The sequence below is a fragment of the Dipodomys ordii genome, unplaced genomic scaffold (assembly GCF_000151885.1).
Source record: "Dipodomys ordii isolate 6190 unplaced genomic scaffold, Dord_2.0 Scaffold109, whole genome shotgun sequence".
Lineage (NCBI taxonomy): Eukaryota > Metazoa > Chordata > Mammalia > Rodentia > Heteromyidae > Dipodomys > Dipodomys ordii.
Window position 1 is genome coordinate 401,044 of NW_012267325.1, and position 20,367 is coordinate 421,410.

The 20,367-nt window shown below is 39.2% G+C and overlaps 1 protein-coding gene across 2 annotated transcripts in view; it reads right to left on the reverse strand.

The window, feature by feature from the left end:
- The window catches only part of Slco5a1 (solute carrier organic anion transporter family, member 5A1), a 119,711-nt gene that overhangs the window by 44,963 nt on the left and 54,381 nt on the right, over positions 1–20,367 (reverse strand). For both annotated transcript variants that reach the window (XM_013028434.1, XM_013028433.1), the window contains exons 2-3: positions 19,167–19,299; positions 13,373–13,590 (exon numbers count right to left, since the gene is read on the reverse strand). In XM_013028434.1, coding sequence (XP_012883888.1) covers positions 13,373–13,590; positions 19,167–19,299 — 351 coding nt within the window. The remainder of the gene's footprint in view (positions 1–13,372; positions 13,591–19,166; positions 19,300–20,367) is intronic.

Below are 20,367 nucleotides of genomic sequence, written 5' to 3' on the forward strand. Positions count from 1 at the left end.
CTGATTTTTTCCTTTAGATTCATTTGAGTCAATAAGTAGCCCTCTGTTTGCAAAAGCAAGTAAATATACATGGTGAGTTCTCTCTTCTCTTTCATTAAAAAAAGAAAGTCTAATGTTCAAATCTTCAAAAAGTCTAACTGGCCTTCTTTTTTTTTTCCATGTTCAGCAGCTCCTTACTAGAATTGAGCTTCCTGCCCATGTGCCCTGCAGGAGATGAGGCCAGAGGTACAAGATATATGTGCCTCTAGCTGGTGGACTAAGCCATTGAAAAGTAATGAAAGTCAACTTTCCAAGTGCCCAAGAATGGAGTTAGAAATATGAAAGGATGGAAAGTTAGATATTAGATTCTAGCAAGAGGAACAGACATGCAGCTCAACTGGTAGAGCCTAGCAAGTATGAGGGCCTGAGTTCAAAGCCCAATACTTCCAAATTAGAGCTGGAGATTGGCATGAACCAAATAGGTAGGCAAATAGAAAAATAATTTTAGATAGATAGATAGATGTATAATAGAAAAGTGTGAAAATCTAATAGGAATCAGATACACTTGATCCTCATTGTTCATGGATCTCACATTTACAAATTAATTAACCTAGCAGCTAAAATTCATTTGTAATTTCAAATTTAAATTACTTTCAAAGCCATACTCTAAAAACTTGAGGTAGGAAGGAGTGACATTATCCAAAATAGAAATGTACTCATTACCTGACTTATGGAGCTGTAACTCCATTGTATATCACCTTTAAAAGAACAATTTCAAATAATTGGAAAAAAACGAGGTATCCCACTCATCTGCCCCAGCTGAAGTGGAGCACAATGTTCCTCCTTCAGGTTTTATCACCAGGTGGTAAGTCCCTTTCACAAGATGCTGTCACATTTTTCTCATTTTGCTTTTTGTTAGTGACTTTGCTTACTTTGTAGTAGCGCATATTTATAATCTCAGCATTTTCAGAGCTAAAGGCAAAAGGATCTGCAGTCCAAGGCTAGCCTTGGATATATAATAAGACCTTGTCTCAAAATAAAATAAAATAAAATGCCCTGAGAGCAGTGCTGTAGTGGTATCTAGAGCTCTTAAGCACAAGTCACTGGAAGAAGCTGTGGAAAAACTATATCCAGGAGCCTTCCTTCATCATGAGTTACAGTGCTATTGGCCAAAGGTCAACAGTAATACACCAACACTACGTATTAAATAGCTGGCTTCAAATAGAAGCACATTAATAAAATCAGGCTATGTGCACATCTATTAATGATCACGGTGTGACACTATCCTAACTCTGTATCTCCCCTAGGAGAATGCTTCTGTTATTTAATTCTGTGCTCATGGTGACTTCACAGAGACCAACTGTCACAAGGAATGGGAACTGACTATGCAGCTCCAAAACACTCCCTGTAAGTACTTATACCTTACTTACCAATTCATAATTATACTATGTTTATTAACAGTATCATGAAGACACCTAGCAAATGTGATTGCTTCCATTGATCAAAGTTAACCTAACTGATGATTGGGCAAATGAATACCATTTGCCTATATGAAGCATTATTTTGGGGGTAGGCCTAAAATAACTCCACAAATAAGAAGACATTTCAAACTGAAATTGAGCAACAGTCTATGACATTAATGGCTTATTCTTTTTCAAAAGATCAAGGTCACAAAAGGCCAGGAAAGATGAGAAACTGATCCAGACTGAAGGAGACTAAAAGATACAGAAACTAAATACAGATGAGCCTGGACTGAATCTAGACATAAGAGTATTATTGGGATTACAGACCAAATATTAATGGGCCCTGTAGTTTAGTGAGTAGCACAGGTTTAATGTTAAGCCCACATTTTGCTTGTGTGTGCTGGTCCTGAGGCTTGAACTCAGGGCCTGGGTGCTGTCTCTCTACTTTTTTTTTCTCAAGGCTAGCACTCTGCCACTTGGGCCACAATTCCACTTCCAGCTTTTTTTCCTGGTTAATTGGAAAGAAGTTTCTTGGACTTTCCTGTCCAGGCTGACTTGGAACCACAATCCTAAATCTCAGCCTCCTAAGTGGCTAGGGTTATAGGCATGAGCCAGTTGGCACTTGGAAAAGTTCTTTTCTTTTTTTTTTTCTGTCGGTGGTGGGGCTTGAACTGTGGGCCTGGGCACTGTCCCTGAGCTCCCCAGCTCAAGGCTAGTGTTCTAGCTCTTGAGCCACAGCTCCACTTCCAGTTTTCTGGTGGTTTATTGGAGTTAAAAGTCTCACAGACTGTACTGGCCAGGCTGGCTTTGAACCACGATCCTCAGATCTCAGCCTCCTGAGTAGTCAGGATTATAGGCATGCACCACCAGCACCTGGCTAAGTGCCTATTTGGGGGCGGGGGGAGGGTCCGGTCGTGGGGCCTGAACTCTGGGCCTGGGCGCTGTCCATCAGCTCTTCAGCTCAAGGCTAACGCTCTACCACTTGAGCCACAGCGCCACTTCTGGCTTTTTCTTTTTGCTTATGTGGTGCTGACGAATCGAACCCAAGGGCTCAGGCAGGCAAGGCAAACGCTCTACCACTGAGCCACCTTCCCAGCCCCTAAGTGCCTATTTTTAATATGATTGCCAGGAGCCCATGTAGAAAATTGTCCTAGCACTTAGGATATACACCATAAGTACAAGAATTCCTGTCTGCAAGTTCTAAGAAACATTCAAGATTGAGGAAGGGTACAGGGCTCAGAGTAATGGGGGCTCTGTGTGCGATTTTACAGCCTTTACATAAATTCAAAATAGTTTCAAATGCGCAAAGAAATTGAGCAAGGGAGTTGCTAAATACTTGGGTTTTCCACCAAATACCTATTTTTTTCTCCCAATCCTACCTATTCCTTCAATTTTCCTAGTTCCATTTTCATATTTATACAATGAATATGACTGTCTTCTCCCACCCTTCCTACTTTTTATGTTGCAGTATATATTTTAGATAATTTTAATATTTTATGTAACTGTACCATTATAAAAATCAAAGATGCCATTAAAATCACGATGAAAGAGAAATGATGAAATAATGATAAGTGATCATTTTTTAGTCATTTAAAGCTAAGAAATCTTAACAAATTCAGTGTTAAGAGCAAGCTAAAAGCAGGAAATGTCTTAAATGGTAGTAATTAGGAATGAAATTCAATACAAAGCACAGTCACTCAAGATACTATCAAATGAACAACCACTGGTTGAGAAGTGTTAGTAGCATTGGGAAAGATTTGCTCTTCTTTTTGGGAGGAAGTCCCAGAATCCTGTGCACCTGGACCAGGTTATATCCAATCACAACAGGGCTATGCTGTGATGAATTTGAAAATGGATCCTCCCAATGACCTTGCAACTCCTTCCCTAAGAGTGGACTCAGGGAAGCTGTAAGAAACCAAATCAGCCCCATCGAAGGCTGACACACTACCACATCTCCGAAGCCTTATAGATGGCAGCATCATGGAAGGATCAGGTATTGTTCCCTCCTATTATTTTGGCCAATGAGCAAACTTGCTCCTTTGGAAAAATGTGTCCCATTGTGGAGAGAGGTCTGAGTGCCTGCCACACTGACTCATCCCTCACCCCTTTCCTCCTCACTCTCTTTGGAATCTACATGCCAACATTCTAAGCCTTGACATATATTATACTGTTTTTCTGTTGTCTCTTTTCCTCTCTAGCTTCCTTTGAGAGCAACAACTGTAACTTTTCAGATAGATAGATATATATCTACACATATACTATATATCTCCAGAGTTCTTCATACTATCATTGCCCTTCCTTAACATCTCTCTATGAAATTCCTTGACTCTTCTAAGTACTAAAAGTATTGATCCCTTAACTGCACATCTTCTAGTTCTTTTCATTTGTGGACCCTATAGCCCTCTATTATATCAAAATGCTTGTGGAGACTTGTTCATGGAACTGTTAAAACTTTAATAACTTCTTGTATGGCTAGGAAGTCTTGCACCATCCTGGGTATGGTCTTGGGCACTGAACAGAAACAACTTTTCCACACTTGTTACCCAGGAGCAACAAGCAATCTTTAGTCTCATTCTCCTGAAAAAGCTAAACTATCTTCACTGTCAAATTCAATAGGGCCCAGACTGTCCCTATCTCCACCAGTTTTCTTCAATACCAATGATGCATGGATTCTTCAACCCCCAAGTCCCCAAAAGTATTCCAAGACCTCCAGTTGTCTTGCCTGGAGCCTGTCCCTGCACCACTCACCTATATACCAAAGGGCGAGATCAGAGGCATCAGGCCCCAAAATGCGTCATCAGTGGAGCTTGCCCCAAGTACACTCTTGTATGTTTAAACCCAGCACTGACACGAATTTTCATACATCTTTCTGACTATTATGTTTATGACTAATCCTACTGCTATTTTACACTGAGTACAAAGAAAGAACTTCCTTCTCTAGGAATCCCTTGCCCATATTGTCATCTTACCTTTTAGCTCATAAACTGTATGTCCAAATGTAAAGGTTTGACCTACCACAAGTAAATGAACATGCAAAGAAAGAAAGGTAGGGCAGAAAACAAAACAAAAAATAGAAAAGGAGAAAACACGAACAGAGCAGAGTATGAGAATCAGCAAAAGAAATTGAATATGGCCACAATAATTTTCCTGAGCTTCAATTCTGACTTAGTTTCTTGGCCACCAAAACAAAAAGTTCTCTAAATTCAGTATCAGAACCACAGAAATGTTCTAATTTCTTCATGGATAACAAACTTTCTCTTTATTATATTCTAGAGCAATGATTCTTAAGAGTATGGCCTCTGAAACCAACATCATCTGGTAGCTTGTTTAAAATGCAAATTCTCAGCTGGGTGCAGTTAGTGTTGCCTATAATCCCAGCTATGCAGGCAATCAGGAGGATTACAGTTCACAGTCAGCCCAGGCAAAAACTTTGTGAGACCCACCCCCACACACCCTTTCTCAACCAATAGTTGGGCTATCTAAATAGAAAGTTCACAATTCATGGTGGCCCAGGCCTAAATTAAAGATCAAATTGGGAGGGGGAAGAGGGGAGGGGATGTAGTTGTGGAGATGGGAGGGAAGGGATGGTAGGGGAAAAACAAAGGAGGAGACAACAATGCTTGATAAGAATTGTACTCATTACTTTGCTCATGTAACTGTAACCCCTCCTCTATATAGTAGTCTCACAATAAATAACATAAAAAAATAAAGACAAAATTGAAAAAATAACTAAAGGAAAAGGGGTTGAGTAGTAGTGTAGAGCTCAAGTTTCTGAGTTCAAACCTCAATATCACAAAAACCTGTTAATTCTCAAGTCCCAGTTCAGATCCTCTAAATTAAATACTTTGAACTGGGCTCAGCAATCTGGGTATTAGGATGAGTCTTAGTGATGCTGCCATACACTAAAGTTGAGTATCACTGTTCTAAAAAAATTGGGAAGTTATAGAAAGCCTACTCAAGCTGGACACCTGTGGTTCACACCTGTAATCCTGTAATCTCAGGAGGCTGAGATGTGAGGAAGGCAGTTAGAAGCCAACGCAGGTAGGAAAGTCTGTGAGACTCTTATCTCCAATAAACCACCAGAAAACTGGAAGTGGCGCTGTGTCTCAAATGGCAGAGTGCTTACCTTGAGCAAAAGAAGTTGAAGGATAGTGTCCAGGCCCAGAGTTCAGTTCTAGGAGCAGCAAAAAAAGCCCACTTAGCAGTGACCTTTGGGCAACTATGGGGATTCAAGTGACCTTCAAGAAAGGCTGCAAACATGGTCATCCAGTGCAATTCAGCAAAAGTGTTCATTATGCAAGAGAGTTAATATAATGTAACCCCAGCTCATAGCTTTAGGAGGGTCCTACTTTCTAGGTGAAAACATGGTCCTAATATGGCCCCCAATTTTTTTTTTTTTGGTCGGTCGTGGGGCTTGAACTCTGGGCCTGGGCGCTGTCCCTCAGCTCTTCAGCTCAAGGCGAGCGCTCTACCACTTGAGCTACAGCGCCACTTCCGACCCCCAATTTTTATGCTTCTTTTGAAACCTATTCTGAAATTTTCTGGGGGACTCTAATTCAAAATTTACTCCTGCCTCTCCTCCCTGTACTAGCTCCCATCCCTACTATCTGGAGTTGGAATCCTTAGGCCATCTTTGGTACCTTCCTCCCCGTGATGCACATAACAGCCCTGAGACCCACTACGTGGTGTAAACTCAGCCAGAAATGTAATTGAGGAGGGTGCCTTTCTGGTGCTTCCTTTCTCAATGGGTAGATGGTAAATAAGTCAGTAAAATAGCCAGCCCACCATTATCCTCAAGTTCTATATCGGCAGATCCAAAACAATGGGATTAAAAGGCTGGTCATGGTGCTATATGCTTGTAATCCCAGCTATTAGGAAGTGATTGTAAATAAGAGGACCTCAGTTTAGGCTATTTCAGACAAAAGTTATCCCAAAAACCAACTAAGAATGACGTTCAAGATGCATTGTACACATAGCCTAACTTATAGAGTAAGCCTCTTTGTACAACTACTTAATAAAAAAACATTAAGTATAATAAAAGGTGCTTGCCGATCAAGCACAGGGCCTGAATTCAAACCTCAGTACCCTAAGAAATATACCATATTTGTTCTATACATGTGCAGACATTGTCTATACAACTCTATTCACACAGCATGATGAAGGATGATCAGTAATCTAGAGATAACTTATGGTATTCTGGAGAATGTACATAGGTTTGTGCAATACTATGACTATAGTGTGGGGCATTTTGTTTGCTTGTTTGTTTTAGGGTTTGAACTCAGGGCCTTTTGGTTACTAAGCAGGCTACTATGCCATTTTATATAAAGAACTTGGGTATCTCTGGATTATTTTTTTTAACTTTTATTTATTTTTTGGGGGGGTCTGGTTGTGGGGCCTGAACTCTGGGCCTGGACTCTGTCCCTCAGCTTTCAGCTCAAGGCTAATACTCTACCACTTGAGCCACAGCGCCACTTCCAGCTTTTTTTTTCATTTTGCTTATGGGGTGCTGAGGAATCGAACCCAGGGCCTCATACATGCAAGGCAAGCGCTCTACCACTGAGCCACCTTCCCAGCCCAGTATCTCTGGATTCTTGTAATTGATATGAAGACCCTGAAGCCAGTTCCCTACAGATACTAAAGGACAACTGTATATTGCAGGTTAGTGGTGGATGCTGGAGAAAAAAAGAGAGAGAGAGAGAGAACAGGTTTTTTTAAAAAGTGTTAGATGGGACATTGAAGGGGTTTCTTTTCCTTCTTTTTCCTTCTTTTTTCTATTTTTTCTGGTATTAATTTGTCTTGTGTTTTGTTTTGTGATTTTTAAAGAAGGTGGCTAAGGTAGACTTGATTAAGAAATTCCATTTGAATGAAAGACTAAAGAAAGTATAGGGCCTTTCGGGAGACATCCCCCGCACAGGGACAGCAAGTGCTAAGGCCCTGAGGTGAGCATATTCTAGCATAGTTGAGGTCAATGTGGTTGAAGCAGAATTTTAAACAACAACAACAAAGAACAACAACAAAAAAAAAGTAGATGAAAGAAGATGATGATGTTGGGAGAGAAATGCTAGGGAGGGAACTTCCTGTAGGTGAGACGGGAGGCCATGGAAGCTTCTAGAAGAGGAATGTTGTCAGGCTGTTCTAAGTACTAAGTCAGCAGTAAGTAAGGACATGGGGTAGGAGCAGTGCAGTAGGCTGCTGTCCCTTCCTTGTCTTCTGCTCAGCCCCTCACAGAAAGCTGTCCACAGCTATCTCCCATGCTTTCTCCCAGCCCCCACTAAGCCACACATTCCCCCTTGTCTACCTCTCTGAGTATTGCCAAACCCCTGCTCAATTCTCTCCGCATAAAGAAGGAATTCATGGAAGGCCAAGCCACAGGATCTCTACAGCATGGCTCCATCTTGCCTAGTTAACCTTTCCTCTGCTCTGAGGGACATATTCAACATGCCAGCACAATAAACTATTTTAGGCCTACCCACGTCCTTTGCTTTGCCTGGAATGCTCCTGCATCTCTACAAGATTCACCTCAAGTTCCCTGCTCCATGTAACCCCACCTGATTCCTCAACCAAATGCCTTCTCACCTGCCCCTGCTCCTCCACACCCCTGGGTCGGCCCTCTTTCTATGTCCTTAATAGGTTTCTGTCTGACCTTGTGTCTCTGAGTGAAGTCTTTAAGCTCTGAGGGTAAACCAAGGGTAAATCATTCATTTCGCCTTAGCCTAGAATATGGAAACTTTTACAAGAATAAATAACCTTCCAAATTTAGTGGTGCTACCATTATCTTTTGATGAAAAAAATACAAACTTGAAACTTGCAGCGATTTCTTTAAACTCAATTGGTCACTTCAAAGTAATTAGGCTCTTTAGTGAAGATTATAAACACATTTCACTCAACATACAAGTCTAGAAGAAAAAAAGCACATGCTTTCTGCTAGATTAATAATGATGAAAGATTAAAAGTGGATAAAGACATTTTAATAATTAATATCCACCAAAAGTTTGCTGTATAGAAAGATGTCTGATTAAATTTGTGAGGCAAAAATCAGTTATAGCAGAACATACTTGTAATTCCAGCCCCTGGGAAGTGGAGGTGGGCTACATAGCCCACAGCCCGGGCTACATAGCCAGACCATGTTTCAAAAACAGTAATAATAAAAATTAGAATAAAGTCATGGGTCAATGGCTCATGCCTGTAATACTAGGAACTCAAGAGGCTGAGACCTGAGGATCATGGTTCGAAGTCAGCCTATACAGGAAAGTCCATGAGACTCTTCAATTAGCCACTAAAAGTACCCAGAAGTAGAGCTATGGTTCAAGTGGTATAGCACTAGCCTTAAATCAAAAGCCAGCCCTTAAGTTCAAGACCTAGGATCAGCGCGAGCGCACGCACGCACACACACACACACATACACACACACTATCAAAAAGCTTTAAAATACTGGACCTCAAACCATAGGAAAATCGATCCATTTAAATATTTTAAGTGTTTGTTTTTATTTTTAAGATTTTTATGGAATCGATGTTAATCCTCTTTATGGAAAGGTAATGCAGATACACTGAGAATTTGACTTTACTCTTTGTGGTGTTTTAAAACAGCCTTGTCCCTGAATAATTTATAAGAAGAATCTGGAAACACTGAGTCAGATCTTCCAAGTGTCTGTCATTAAATGCAGTATTAAACAGTAGAAAGTTCAGAGAAACTTCTCACGGCACTCTCAGCAAAAGAATTCTAGCCAGGTGCAGTGATCCACACCTATAGTGTCAGCTACTTGGAAGCTGAAGCAGGATTCCTTAGGTCCCAGGGCTGTAAACCATCTTGAGCAACATAGCAAGTCCTATCTCAAAACAAAACAAGCACAAAAGGTATGATCTGGATGGTCCAAATCATTGTCCTTTCAAGGACTATCAATCACTGCTGTAGCTGTCTTTCTACCTCCTCTTTAAAAAAAAAAAGCTAATAATAGTGTCAATATTTTACATATTAAATAAGATAATAAGAAGCCCTACTCCAAAAACCAGAAGGAAAAAAGAGACTTTGGCACCCAAACTCAGATTTAACTCAGGATGAAATCAGAAAGAGCTTAGGAATCTCAGCATCATAAAATAAATCCTATCAGTGGCAGAGTAATACCCAGGGATTTCATCTGTCCTTTAAAAAAAAAATTAGTTCATCACTTCCTTCTAGAAGGTAGGTACTGAATACTCTAAAAGAAACCAATGTGTAGAATAAATATGAATCAATTTCAAATATCCCAATAAAATATCCCAATATCATTAGTAGTATTTGGGATATTTTTGGTGGAAGGTTTTTAATGCAATCACATTAAAAATAACATTTCTCTTTAACAATAAAAAGTTCCAGTTTTGATCCACTTAAGAATTCAGGGGGGAATTGGGCTGGGAAGGTGGCTCAGTGGTAGAGCACATAAGCAGAAAAAAAAAAGCCAGAAGTGGTACTGTGGCTCAAGTGGTAGAGTGCTAGCCTTGAGCTGAAGAGCTGAGGAACAGCACCCAGACCCAGAGTTCAGGCCCCACCACCAACCAAAAAAAAAAAAAGAATTCAGGGGGGAAGTGGCGCTGTGGCTCAAGTGGTAGAGCACTAGCCTTGAGCTGAAGAGCCCAGGGACAGCACTCAGCCCAGAGTTCAAGCCCCATGACTGACAAAAAAAAAAAAGAATTCAGGGACTGGGCCTCAGCTGCACTGGACATTGATGAAAACTAAGCAACTCAAGGGCAGTGATGGGAGGGAGGAAATGAGAGGAAAAAATGGAACAGCTGACACTAAACAAAAGGAAAAAATGTACATATCACCCCACGTGAAGGAAATAGTTGTGTTGTCAAAGCTCATAGAATTCACAAACTTTATAGACCATGTTAATGACAATTTGCCTCAGGAACGTTAGAATGTGTTTGTGACTTTAAGTATCACTATCTCACAATACCGTGAAATTTATGTAATCACTTAACCACAATAAAAAATTATTTAAAAAGAATTCAGGAGCTGGGAATGTGGCTTAGTGGTAGAGTGCTTTCCTAACATGCATGAAGCCCTGGGTTTGATTCCTCAGTACAACATAAATAGAAAAAGCTGGAAGTGGCGCTGTGGTCCAAGTGGTAGAGGGCTAGCCTTGAGCAAAAGAAACTCAGGAACAGTGCCCAGCCCTGAGTTCAAGCCAAAAGAAAGAAAGAGAAAGAAAGGAAGGAAGGAAGGAAAGAAGGAAGGAAGGAAGGAAAGGAAAGAAAAGAGAGAAAGAAATTCAGTACATGTGAAAGTAATAAAACAGATCAGCTATGTTGTCTCAACTGGAGTTTTAACCACATGAAGATGATCAGACATCATATCAAGGGGACAGGATAATTTATAACAAATACTAACAAAATCAAGTAGGAACTGATCATGTAAACCAGCTACCCATCACTGTTCAATGACTCTTCCTATTCTTTCCTTTTAAAGAAACTATCCTGCCAGAGGTGGTGAAGCATGCCTGTAAATCCCACCAGACAGGAGGCAGAGGCAGGAAGTCCACCAGTTTAAGGCCAGCTTAGACTTCATAACAAGACCATATCTTAAAATAATTTCCCCTCCCTAAAGAAAATATCTTGTACTATCAAATCCAGCATTAAAAAGATTGAATAGTTCCCAGAAGTTACAAGGTGTATAGATTGAAAACATAGTGTATAGATTAAACTTCCAAAATTAATTTCTAAATTCTGTGGCAGTTTTTGACTATTTTTGAAATTGCATGTCTAAATGTGGGTTTCCCCCAGAATCAGAATCTGAGACAAGGATTCAAGGTCAAGTAATTTATTTGGGCGTTTCAGAAGTGTCAGGAAGGGAGAAGGTAATATACAAAAGATACAAAAACAGTTCTGTCAACAGTTGTCTAGACTTGATATTAATACTTGATATGTATGCTCTCTCTCTCTCTCTCTCTCTCTCTCTCTCTAGTCGGTCATGGGGCTTGAACTCTGGACCTAGGAGCTGGCCCTCAGCTCTTCAGCTTAAGGCTAGCACTCTACCACTTGAGCCAAAGCATCACTTCTGGTTTTCTGGTGGTTAATTGGAGGTAAGAATCTCACAGAATTTCCTGCCTGGGCTGGCTTTAAACCTCAATCCTCCTGAGTAGCTGGGATTACAGGCATGAGCCACCAGTGCCCTACATCTCTCCCATTTTCTGACTACCCAATTCATATATTTCATAGTGAAGGCATCTACTCCTAAGCTACAAAATACATAATTTAATTTTACCCAAAGTTGTAGCTCTCTCTTTGACTTTACTTTGTACTCTCAATAAATTAAGATGTATGTTTTAAATTCCTTAACATCAACTTTGCTTCAACTATGCCATTTAAAAAGACATGACTGTGACAACAGACATAAGGGTCTACAATACAGCTATGAAAAATGATCGCTGATCCACACTGCAGAGGCTTGGGCCACACCAGCATCTGGAGAAGCCTTTACTTTATTAGAAAAGATTCTGGTATCCCCAGATACAAAGTACTTGGAAGGAAAGGACAAATTTAAGCGGCAAGAAGCACTTTCAGTAAAATGTCACTCCCCTTGCTTACAATGAGTATAGCCTTTTAAAAACTTATTGAAATGATTTGGAAAGACTTAGAAATAGTTAGAATTCTAATTCTCATTGAATAGTCCAATCTAATTATGGTTCTTTTTAGTCTATAGGGACAAACCTGAAATAAATTAGTAATGTAAAGTTTTTTCTTCAGTCTTATTGTTAATAATAAAAAAAGAAAAAAAGAAAAGAAATAGATGATACTATGCATGGATAAAGCTTATCTACCTTGACTAATATATGCCTTATAATTTATGTAAAAATCAATTCTGAATATCTTTCTTGACTAATACATGCCTTATAATTTATGTAAAAATCAATTCTGAATATCTTGACTAATACATGCTTTATAATTTATGCAAAAATCAATTCTGAATATCTATCTTGACTAATATATGCTTTATAATTTATGCAAAAATCAATTCTGAATATCTATCTTGACTAATATATGCTTTATAATTTATGTAAAAATCAATTCTGAACTGGGAGTCAGTGGCTTATACCTGTAATCCTAGCCACTAAGGAGGCTGAGATCTGAAGATCCTGGTTTCAAGTCAGCCCAAGTGAGACTTTCCAATCAACCACTAAAGATCTGAAGTGGAGCTGTGGCTCAAGTGGTAGAGTACCATCCTTGAGCACAAAAGCTCAGGTAAAGTACCTAGACCCTGAATTCAAGTACTAGGACTAGCACACACACGTGCACGCGCACACACACACACACACACAAATCAGGTATCACTGACTGCCAGAAATGACACATCTAAATATTTGTATCTTTATGCTCCAAATTGCTGCTTCACAAACTATCTAGGGAAAGGACCTTTGCTTTTTCTATTACCAACCTATCATTGACTAATAGTTTGGCAAAATAGAAAGTGAAGTTTTAGAAAATGTTTTTATTTAATTTTTGTTTGTCGTGGAGCTTGAATTTAGGGCCTGGGCACTGTCCCTGAGCTCTTTTGCTCAAGGCTAATGCTTTACCACTTTGAGCCACAGCAACACTTCTGGTTTTCTGGTGGTTAATTGGAGCCTAAGCTTGCTTTTAACTGTAATCCTCAGCTCTCAGCCTATTTTTCATTATGGTTAGATTCAACGGATTTTCATTATTATTAATAGATTCAACATACAAACTGACTTGTCAAGTTTCACTCTCAGCCTCAATGTTTATCTAGTCTGCTAAAAGATTCTTGTGAAGAGCACAGGTTTAGAACCACACCTTCTCCTCTTGAGTGCTGGAGACTGGGACTCGGGGCCTTGAGTATGCTATGCAAGCACTCTACCACTGAGCCTCCTTCATCACACTTCAAGGAGTACCAATCAAAAGTACCATGCATGTATTTATTCAAGATGTATACTTTACCTCTGACATTCTTTCCAAATCCCATAGAAGAAACTTTTTTGTCCACTTGTTCATTTGCATTTGATTTCTCCTTCATAACATCATCATCACTAACAACGTCAACGGAAAATTTTTTTTTCTTCTTTTTCTTGTGTCGAGGTGGAAGCTTTTTTGGAAAAGTAAACATTGGGAATATCACAAGAAACATTGCAAAGGCACAAAGGAGGAATCCACTCCACCTAAAAAATTGGGAAATGTGAATAGCATTTACAGCTTTTGTTTGCTGACTGAGAACAAATTAGCAAAGTAGAAGCTTGCAGTAATAAAATCTCCAAAGAAATCTTTTTACCTTCATCAACTGTAAAGCAACAAAGAAAAGAAAAAATTGGCCAAACTGAGAAAATAAAGGTATTTTTCCCTTTCTGTGGTATGATTAGGAAATCCACTCAGCAATTATACTATTATAATCACAGATAATATAATCAGCAGCCAGATTAGAATTCCACTCAAGTATTTTTCTGTAGCTACCTGTCAGTTCTGCTAACATCAGTTGGCTATCTTATAATGTGGATTTTATAAGAAGCTTAAAAGAAAAATAATGAACACTTGATAGCATGCTGTGTGAATCAATATAGACATTTTTCTTAGAAGTATTAATATTTAATGTTATATATATTTTGTTTGTTTGTCTTGGTGGTAGCAATTGAACCAGGGAATTGTATATGCAAAGCTAGTACGCTGACACTAAGTTATACTCCATCCCAGGTCAAATTTATTTTAAACTTAATTGGTGGGATGACAGGGATATAGCTCAGTGGTAGAGTACTTGCTTAGCATGCACAAGGCCCTGAGTTGGACCCCCAGCAATGTAAAAACTAGTGGGGAATGGGAGAAAAGAAAACAAAGAGAAAGGAAGGGAGAGAGAAAGGAGCAAAGGGGGAAAAGGAAGAGAGAAAGCGAAAGAAATTTCATTACCGATGGTATTCAAATATTTTTTGAATATTTGGCCCTTCCTAGTTGGTCTTCACAATATTAAACTCTGTATGAGAGCTACCAAAACATTTGCAATTGTTCTTGCTTTCAAGAACTGGTCACATAGGTACAACCAAGCTAAAATACAAGAAACATTCTCCAAGAAATGCAAGAATACAATTGTGTATTAGAGCATGGTATAGATTATGAATGCTATAAAAGCCCAAAGAGGGGAAATCAATGTGTCAGAAAACTTCCTAGATTCTGAGCAATGTAGACTCCCAACATTGGGTATAGAGCCTGAGCTGTGTAAACTCAGAGAGCTCATGGAGATTACCGAGACTAGAACCTAAATTCCACTTGGCCCATGTGTTACGGCCTGGAGCTTCATACCTACACAATTCCACATAAGGCGATTTCTTAGATCCTTTGCCATTCCTGAGCAAGCAGAGGTCTATGAGCCTATCTAAAAGTGTGGCAACTTCCAAAGATTCCTCAACTCCAACTCTGCCTTTAAGGATTCCATGTTAATAAAACTCCAGCTCTGGCCTCTGTATCAACCTGTCCCTATTAGTAATATCCAGTTTGTGGGCAGCCCAGGAATGTTGAATTCAGCCCAGGAAGAACACAAATCAACTACAAAATGAAAACTCATTATAATGTCTTTCTATTAAATATTGTCATAGGGTAACGAAGGTCACAGTTTAGTCGGGGGAAAAAAAAGATTCCTAGAACCATTTAGTAATAATCCAATGTGGTACTGTCAATGAGGTAAAAGTATACCAAATGAGGTCTGGGAAGGTGGCTCAGTGGTAGAGCACTTGCCTCGCATGCCTGAGGCCCTGGGTTCGATTCCTCAGCACCACATAAGCAAAAAGAAAAAAGCCAGAAGTGGTGCTGTAGCTCAAGTGGTAGAGCGCTAGCCTTGAGCTGAAGAGCTGAGGGACAGCGCCCAGGCCCAGAGTTCAGGCCCCATGACCGGACCCCCCCAAAAAAAAGTATACCAAATGAAAAGTTTAAGATAATAACAAAAGAGCTTTACTTTGGGATGATTGCTAAGGACAAACTTCTAGCGATTCCATTTATTCAGAACATTATTACCAACCTAGTGCAGACTAGATAACTCAAAAACATTGATGAATAAAGTGAAAGAGATAGGATGCTTTAAAAACAGGGGGGAGGGGTCATCTGTTTGCTGGGAACATAGCTATGTCATTATCTGTCTAGATTCCTTAATACTTGGCTGCTTCCAGGCTCTGGCCAATCAGTGTACCACCCATTTCCATTTACCATTCTGGAAAATCTCTCCATTCATCCTATAATAGTTTCCTAAAATCCAACATCCTCTCTCCAAGAGTGGTGGGCCATGGAATGGAGGGGCTATTGTATGAGCTGTGGTTTCACACACGCCCTGGCTTGTATCCCATCCTTATCACTTACTAATGACAAGATCATGGGGGAAACTATCATGCCTTTCCACTTTGACTTTTCCCACCTCAAAAGAAGGGTGAGAAGTCACTAGTGAAGTCTAGAATTAATTAAAATTGAGTTAATTAATTTAAACATGATATATAGAATGAACCTAATGAAATGCCTGCTACGAAATCTGTAATTAATTCATGGTAATTAGCTTTGATTAATTGCTTTTGAGTGATCTGCTCTCAGCCTTACTCCTCCACCTCCCCACAGCCACTGATCTAAAATTTTATGCAAATCTTAACCATATGGTCTTATTAGACCAAAGTGAGAGCACATCCCAGAAGAAGGGGACAGATTATAGCACACATATAACAATACTATAAAAGTCTAGTCATTTCAAAACAAGAGCAAAGTAAGCCCACATTTTTCAATACTATAGTGTTTAAAACATAGATAATAAATGTGATCATGATGGATACTGAGAATATAACTGAAGAAGACAATGGTAAAAGCTGAGTGGGACAGGAAAGTATGTTGTATGATGACAATGGCTAAAATTGAAAGGCCAGAGTAGAAAAATTCATTTTGTGAGTCATTCAGGGCACTCATGAAGGGCAATCATTGCTGACAGTAGCAAAGAGTTCTGCCCTGGAGTCTATTTCTTAACCTAGCACTCTCTAACACAAAGGCTTTGGGCAAATAATTCAACTCCCTGAGCATTAGTTCCTTTACCTGCAAAATGGGGATAATAGTAGTGACTACAGGTGGCTCTACAATGCTTAAATAAATGTTTATAATGCTCTCATTATAATGAACAATACATAGTAAGCACCTAGTAAACACTAACATTGTTCCTTTCTTCCTCTCTCCTTCCTTCTTTCCTCTTTCCTCCTTTTCTTTCTTCCCTCCCTCTTTCAGCATCTATTTAATGCATTGTATCAAATAACCATGCCTTTATTCAAGGTGCTTTGACAAACAGGACTCTTAAATAATCCAAATTCAAATTCATTTCTAATGTAATTTTATTTTTACTATTAAGTTCCTATACAGAAGGGTTACCATTTCACAAATCAGGTAATGAGAACCTAGACACTGTCACCCCTTCCTTTGCTTCAAACTCATTTTAAATAGACATTATACAGCTCTTTATCATTTATAGAACTAATATTGAGCGGGGAGCTGATGGTTTATGCCTGTAATCCTAACTAATCAGAAGGCTGAGATCTGAGGAGCGTTCAAAGCCAGCCAAGGCAGGAAAGTCCCATGAGGCTCTTATCTCCAATTAACCACTAGAAAACTGGAAGTGGAGCTGTGGCTCAAAGTGGCAGAGCATTAGCCTTGAACTAAAGAGCTCAGGCACAGCACTCAGGCCCTGAGTTAAAGCCCCATGACCAACAGGAAAAAAACACACACACACACAAAGAACTAATAGTGAGCTATAAAAAAATGGATATATTGTTTGAATTCAAAGGACTGTAGATTTAGCACCTGAAAAGCAGGTGCTGGAACCACTTAGAGCTCTCCACAAATGAACTCAGTATTCCTTACTATAATCCAATCAAGAAGGTATTATAACTACCTCATATGTATTACAAAACAATGAAGGCACATGGAAGTCATTTTTCCAAAGCCATTCAATGCTATTTAGGTGCGAAATGGGAACATATAGCTTTAGGGTCTACACTCCAATTAGTTGGATTGTTCTCTGTGTACTAGAAAAGTTTTGTCAGCACAAAGCACTCATAGAACTAAAGCTCCTACTCCCCTGCCAGGCCTTCAGTTATTTATCCTCATCTTACTTTCATTCCCATTGTTCCCTTATCACCACCATATCCTCGGGACATTTAACTAGGACACAGATACATTAGATATCCATAAGTATATGTTAATAATCTAATTTTCTTTTTTTATTGTTATTACAAAGGTCTGATGTACAAAGTGATTACAGTTACATAAGTCAGGTAAAGAGAACATTTCTTTTTGAAGAACATTATCCCTTTCCTCTCTTTCTCTCCCAGTTCATCTAATTTTTTTATCATAAAAAACTATCCCTACTCTGGTTTATTTCAGAATTGTAAAGAAAACAGCTAAAATTTCACCGTCAAGAACTTAAAACTCCTGTGTTCATTCCCCATCACTGACAGGGTAACTCTTTTTCATATGATTAAACAATCTTACCAAGCCAAACTCATCCGTACCTTAATGCTTCCAGTTTCAATGAGGAGTACTTACAAGAATGAAAGGTGTTGCATAGCCTAATTCATATTTACTAACTGCTTAGAAACCTGAACTAACCCTTTTCCTACCAATCTTATGGTTGTGTGGTCTTTTTTCTACAATCAAATGAAGAAAACTGGGAAAAGCATTCTAAGCAACTCTTTTTTATCTAAGCAACCCTTTAGAAAGTAATTGTTTGATATTTGTAATCCATAAGACGCAGTATTATCTTTTTCCCAAAAATGAATGTCAAGTGTACTTAGGACACTAATATTTTCAGCTCATGCTTTTGTGATTATGAAGAAATAATCTATACTTGAGGACCATGCAGATTTCCCACACATCTTTTGTTATTCATATGAGAATAATATCCACAGTTGAAGTTCTCTTCCTGAATCCTAAACATTACTTATTTGGCAGATAATTAAGGTTCAGAAAGTGAGAAAACAGCTAAATCACATGTGGAGAAACAGAATAATAACAGAGAAAAAATTTGCTAAGAGAGTGGCAATGCAGAAGTAGGGCTAGAGTTCTGGACCATGGGAGAAGATTGTAAAACAGAAATACAAGTACAATAATGAGAACAATCATTTTTAAGGCAATGAAAAGGAAATAAAAAATAGGATTAACCAGGAAAATCCCATCCTAACTACAGCAGCCGCCTTCTTGCACACTGCTCTGAAGGACATAGCCCAGACCTGGAGAATGTGGATTAAGATACTGCTACGAGTATTTTATCTCTGTACTGGTTTCCTGTTGCTGCTATAACAACCATGCACTTTAGTGGCTCAAATAACAATGGAATGGCTAGGGATGGATTACTTCTGAATATTCTAGCTAAGGGAGAACCTGTTTTCTTACCTTTCTCACTTCTAGAGTTCACCTGCATATCTTCACACACAGACACTTCCTCTATCTTCTAAGCAAATCACTCCAAATCCTGCTTCAATCAACATATCTCCTTGTCTAACTCTGGCCATCCTGTCTACTTCTTTCCTTTGGTTAATAATCTTAGCTGATTCCCACATTAAGATCCTTAACTTGATTACATCTGTAAACTCTCTTTTACTATAGAAGGCAACATATCCATAGGTTCTAAGATGGTACATACTGCCCACTCTCAGGTAAGTTTTAGCTACTTTGCATCTCTAAATGAAAAAAATTAAAGGGTGAGAAGTAAAATCCAAAACTTAGCACATAATCTTACCAGTTTCCAATAAAACGAGGGTCATTCTGGTCAAGGTGAACAGGATTTCTGGGATCAACATAAAAACCAATAAGAAGTCCACCTAATAAATATCCAACTGCAGGGCCAAGTGCTCCCATGACATACATGATGGCTGAAAAGACAGAAGGGGAAACGTGAAATGCAGCAATATTTCGTACAAGTGCAAATCATTATTTAATTTCACAGGCCTCCTGCACGCATGCCATGCTTCAGCCCAGGCAATGACTTCTGAAGTGCTTATGTTGACATTGGGGCTTCAAACACTTGACTTTTTTTCCCCACTGTTACCTGTTATGCTCTTAGAGCATTACCCAGAGAGCTTTGGGATTTCTTTTGGTTTTATTTTTAAATATAAGTGTTCAAGTTTTATCCTGGAACCACCTCAAGGCAAATTTTGGAAAGTAGACACCCAGGCTAGTTAATGAGGAAGTCACTGAAATGAAGGGACACAACAGAAATGAAGGGACACAGGGTGAACAAATGCAGCAGTGCTACTCACTAGACACTGTGTTGGAAAAGAACTACACAAATTGAGGGTAGAGATGGGAGGGGAAAACTGGAAGAAAGTAAGAGAAGGGGTGACATTGTCCAAAAGGAAATGTATACTTTTCCTGACTTACGTAACTATAACCCATCGGTACATCATCTTTATAATGACAATAAGAAAATAACAATTTTTTTAAAAAAGGAAGCAAAGGGAAGGGAAGGGAAAGGAAGGGAAGGGGAGTCTAAGGAAGATAAAGAAGATAAAGAAAAAATGAAGGAGCCACTGTCATTGCAGGAAGATAAGGAGACTCGAAGTCAGATTGCCCTTGGGACTGGTTTAGCTGAATTGTCACAGCTGCTCAAGTATCCTCCAATTGTTAATATTTTTCTAATCAGCATTCCAGATTCATATCGTCAATGGAGAAACCTTTTTTTATTTTATTTTATTGTAAAGATGCTGTATAGAGGGGTTACAGTTATATGAGTAAGGCAATGAGAACATTACTTTTTGACCATTACCCCTTCCCTTGTTGTTGTCCCACTATCCCTTCCCTCTCCCACCTCCCAAACTTCTCCCCACCCCACCCCCAAAATTGTAAAGTTCGTTTCCAATATACTGTCCTGTGGGTATCCTTGTTGCAATGGGTCATCCTGTGTCCTTGTTTCCGCATTTTGTTATTCCCCTTCCTCTCCC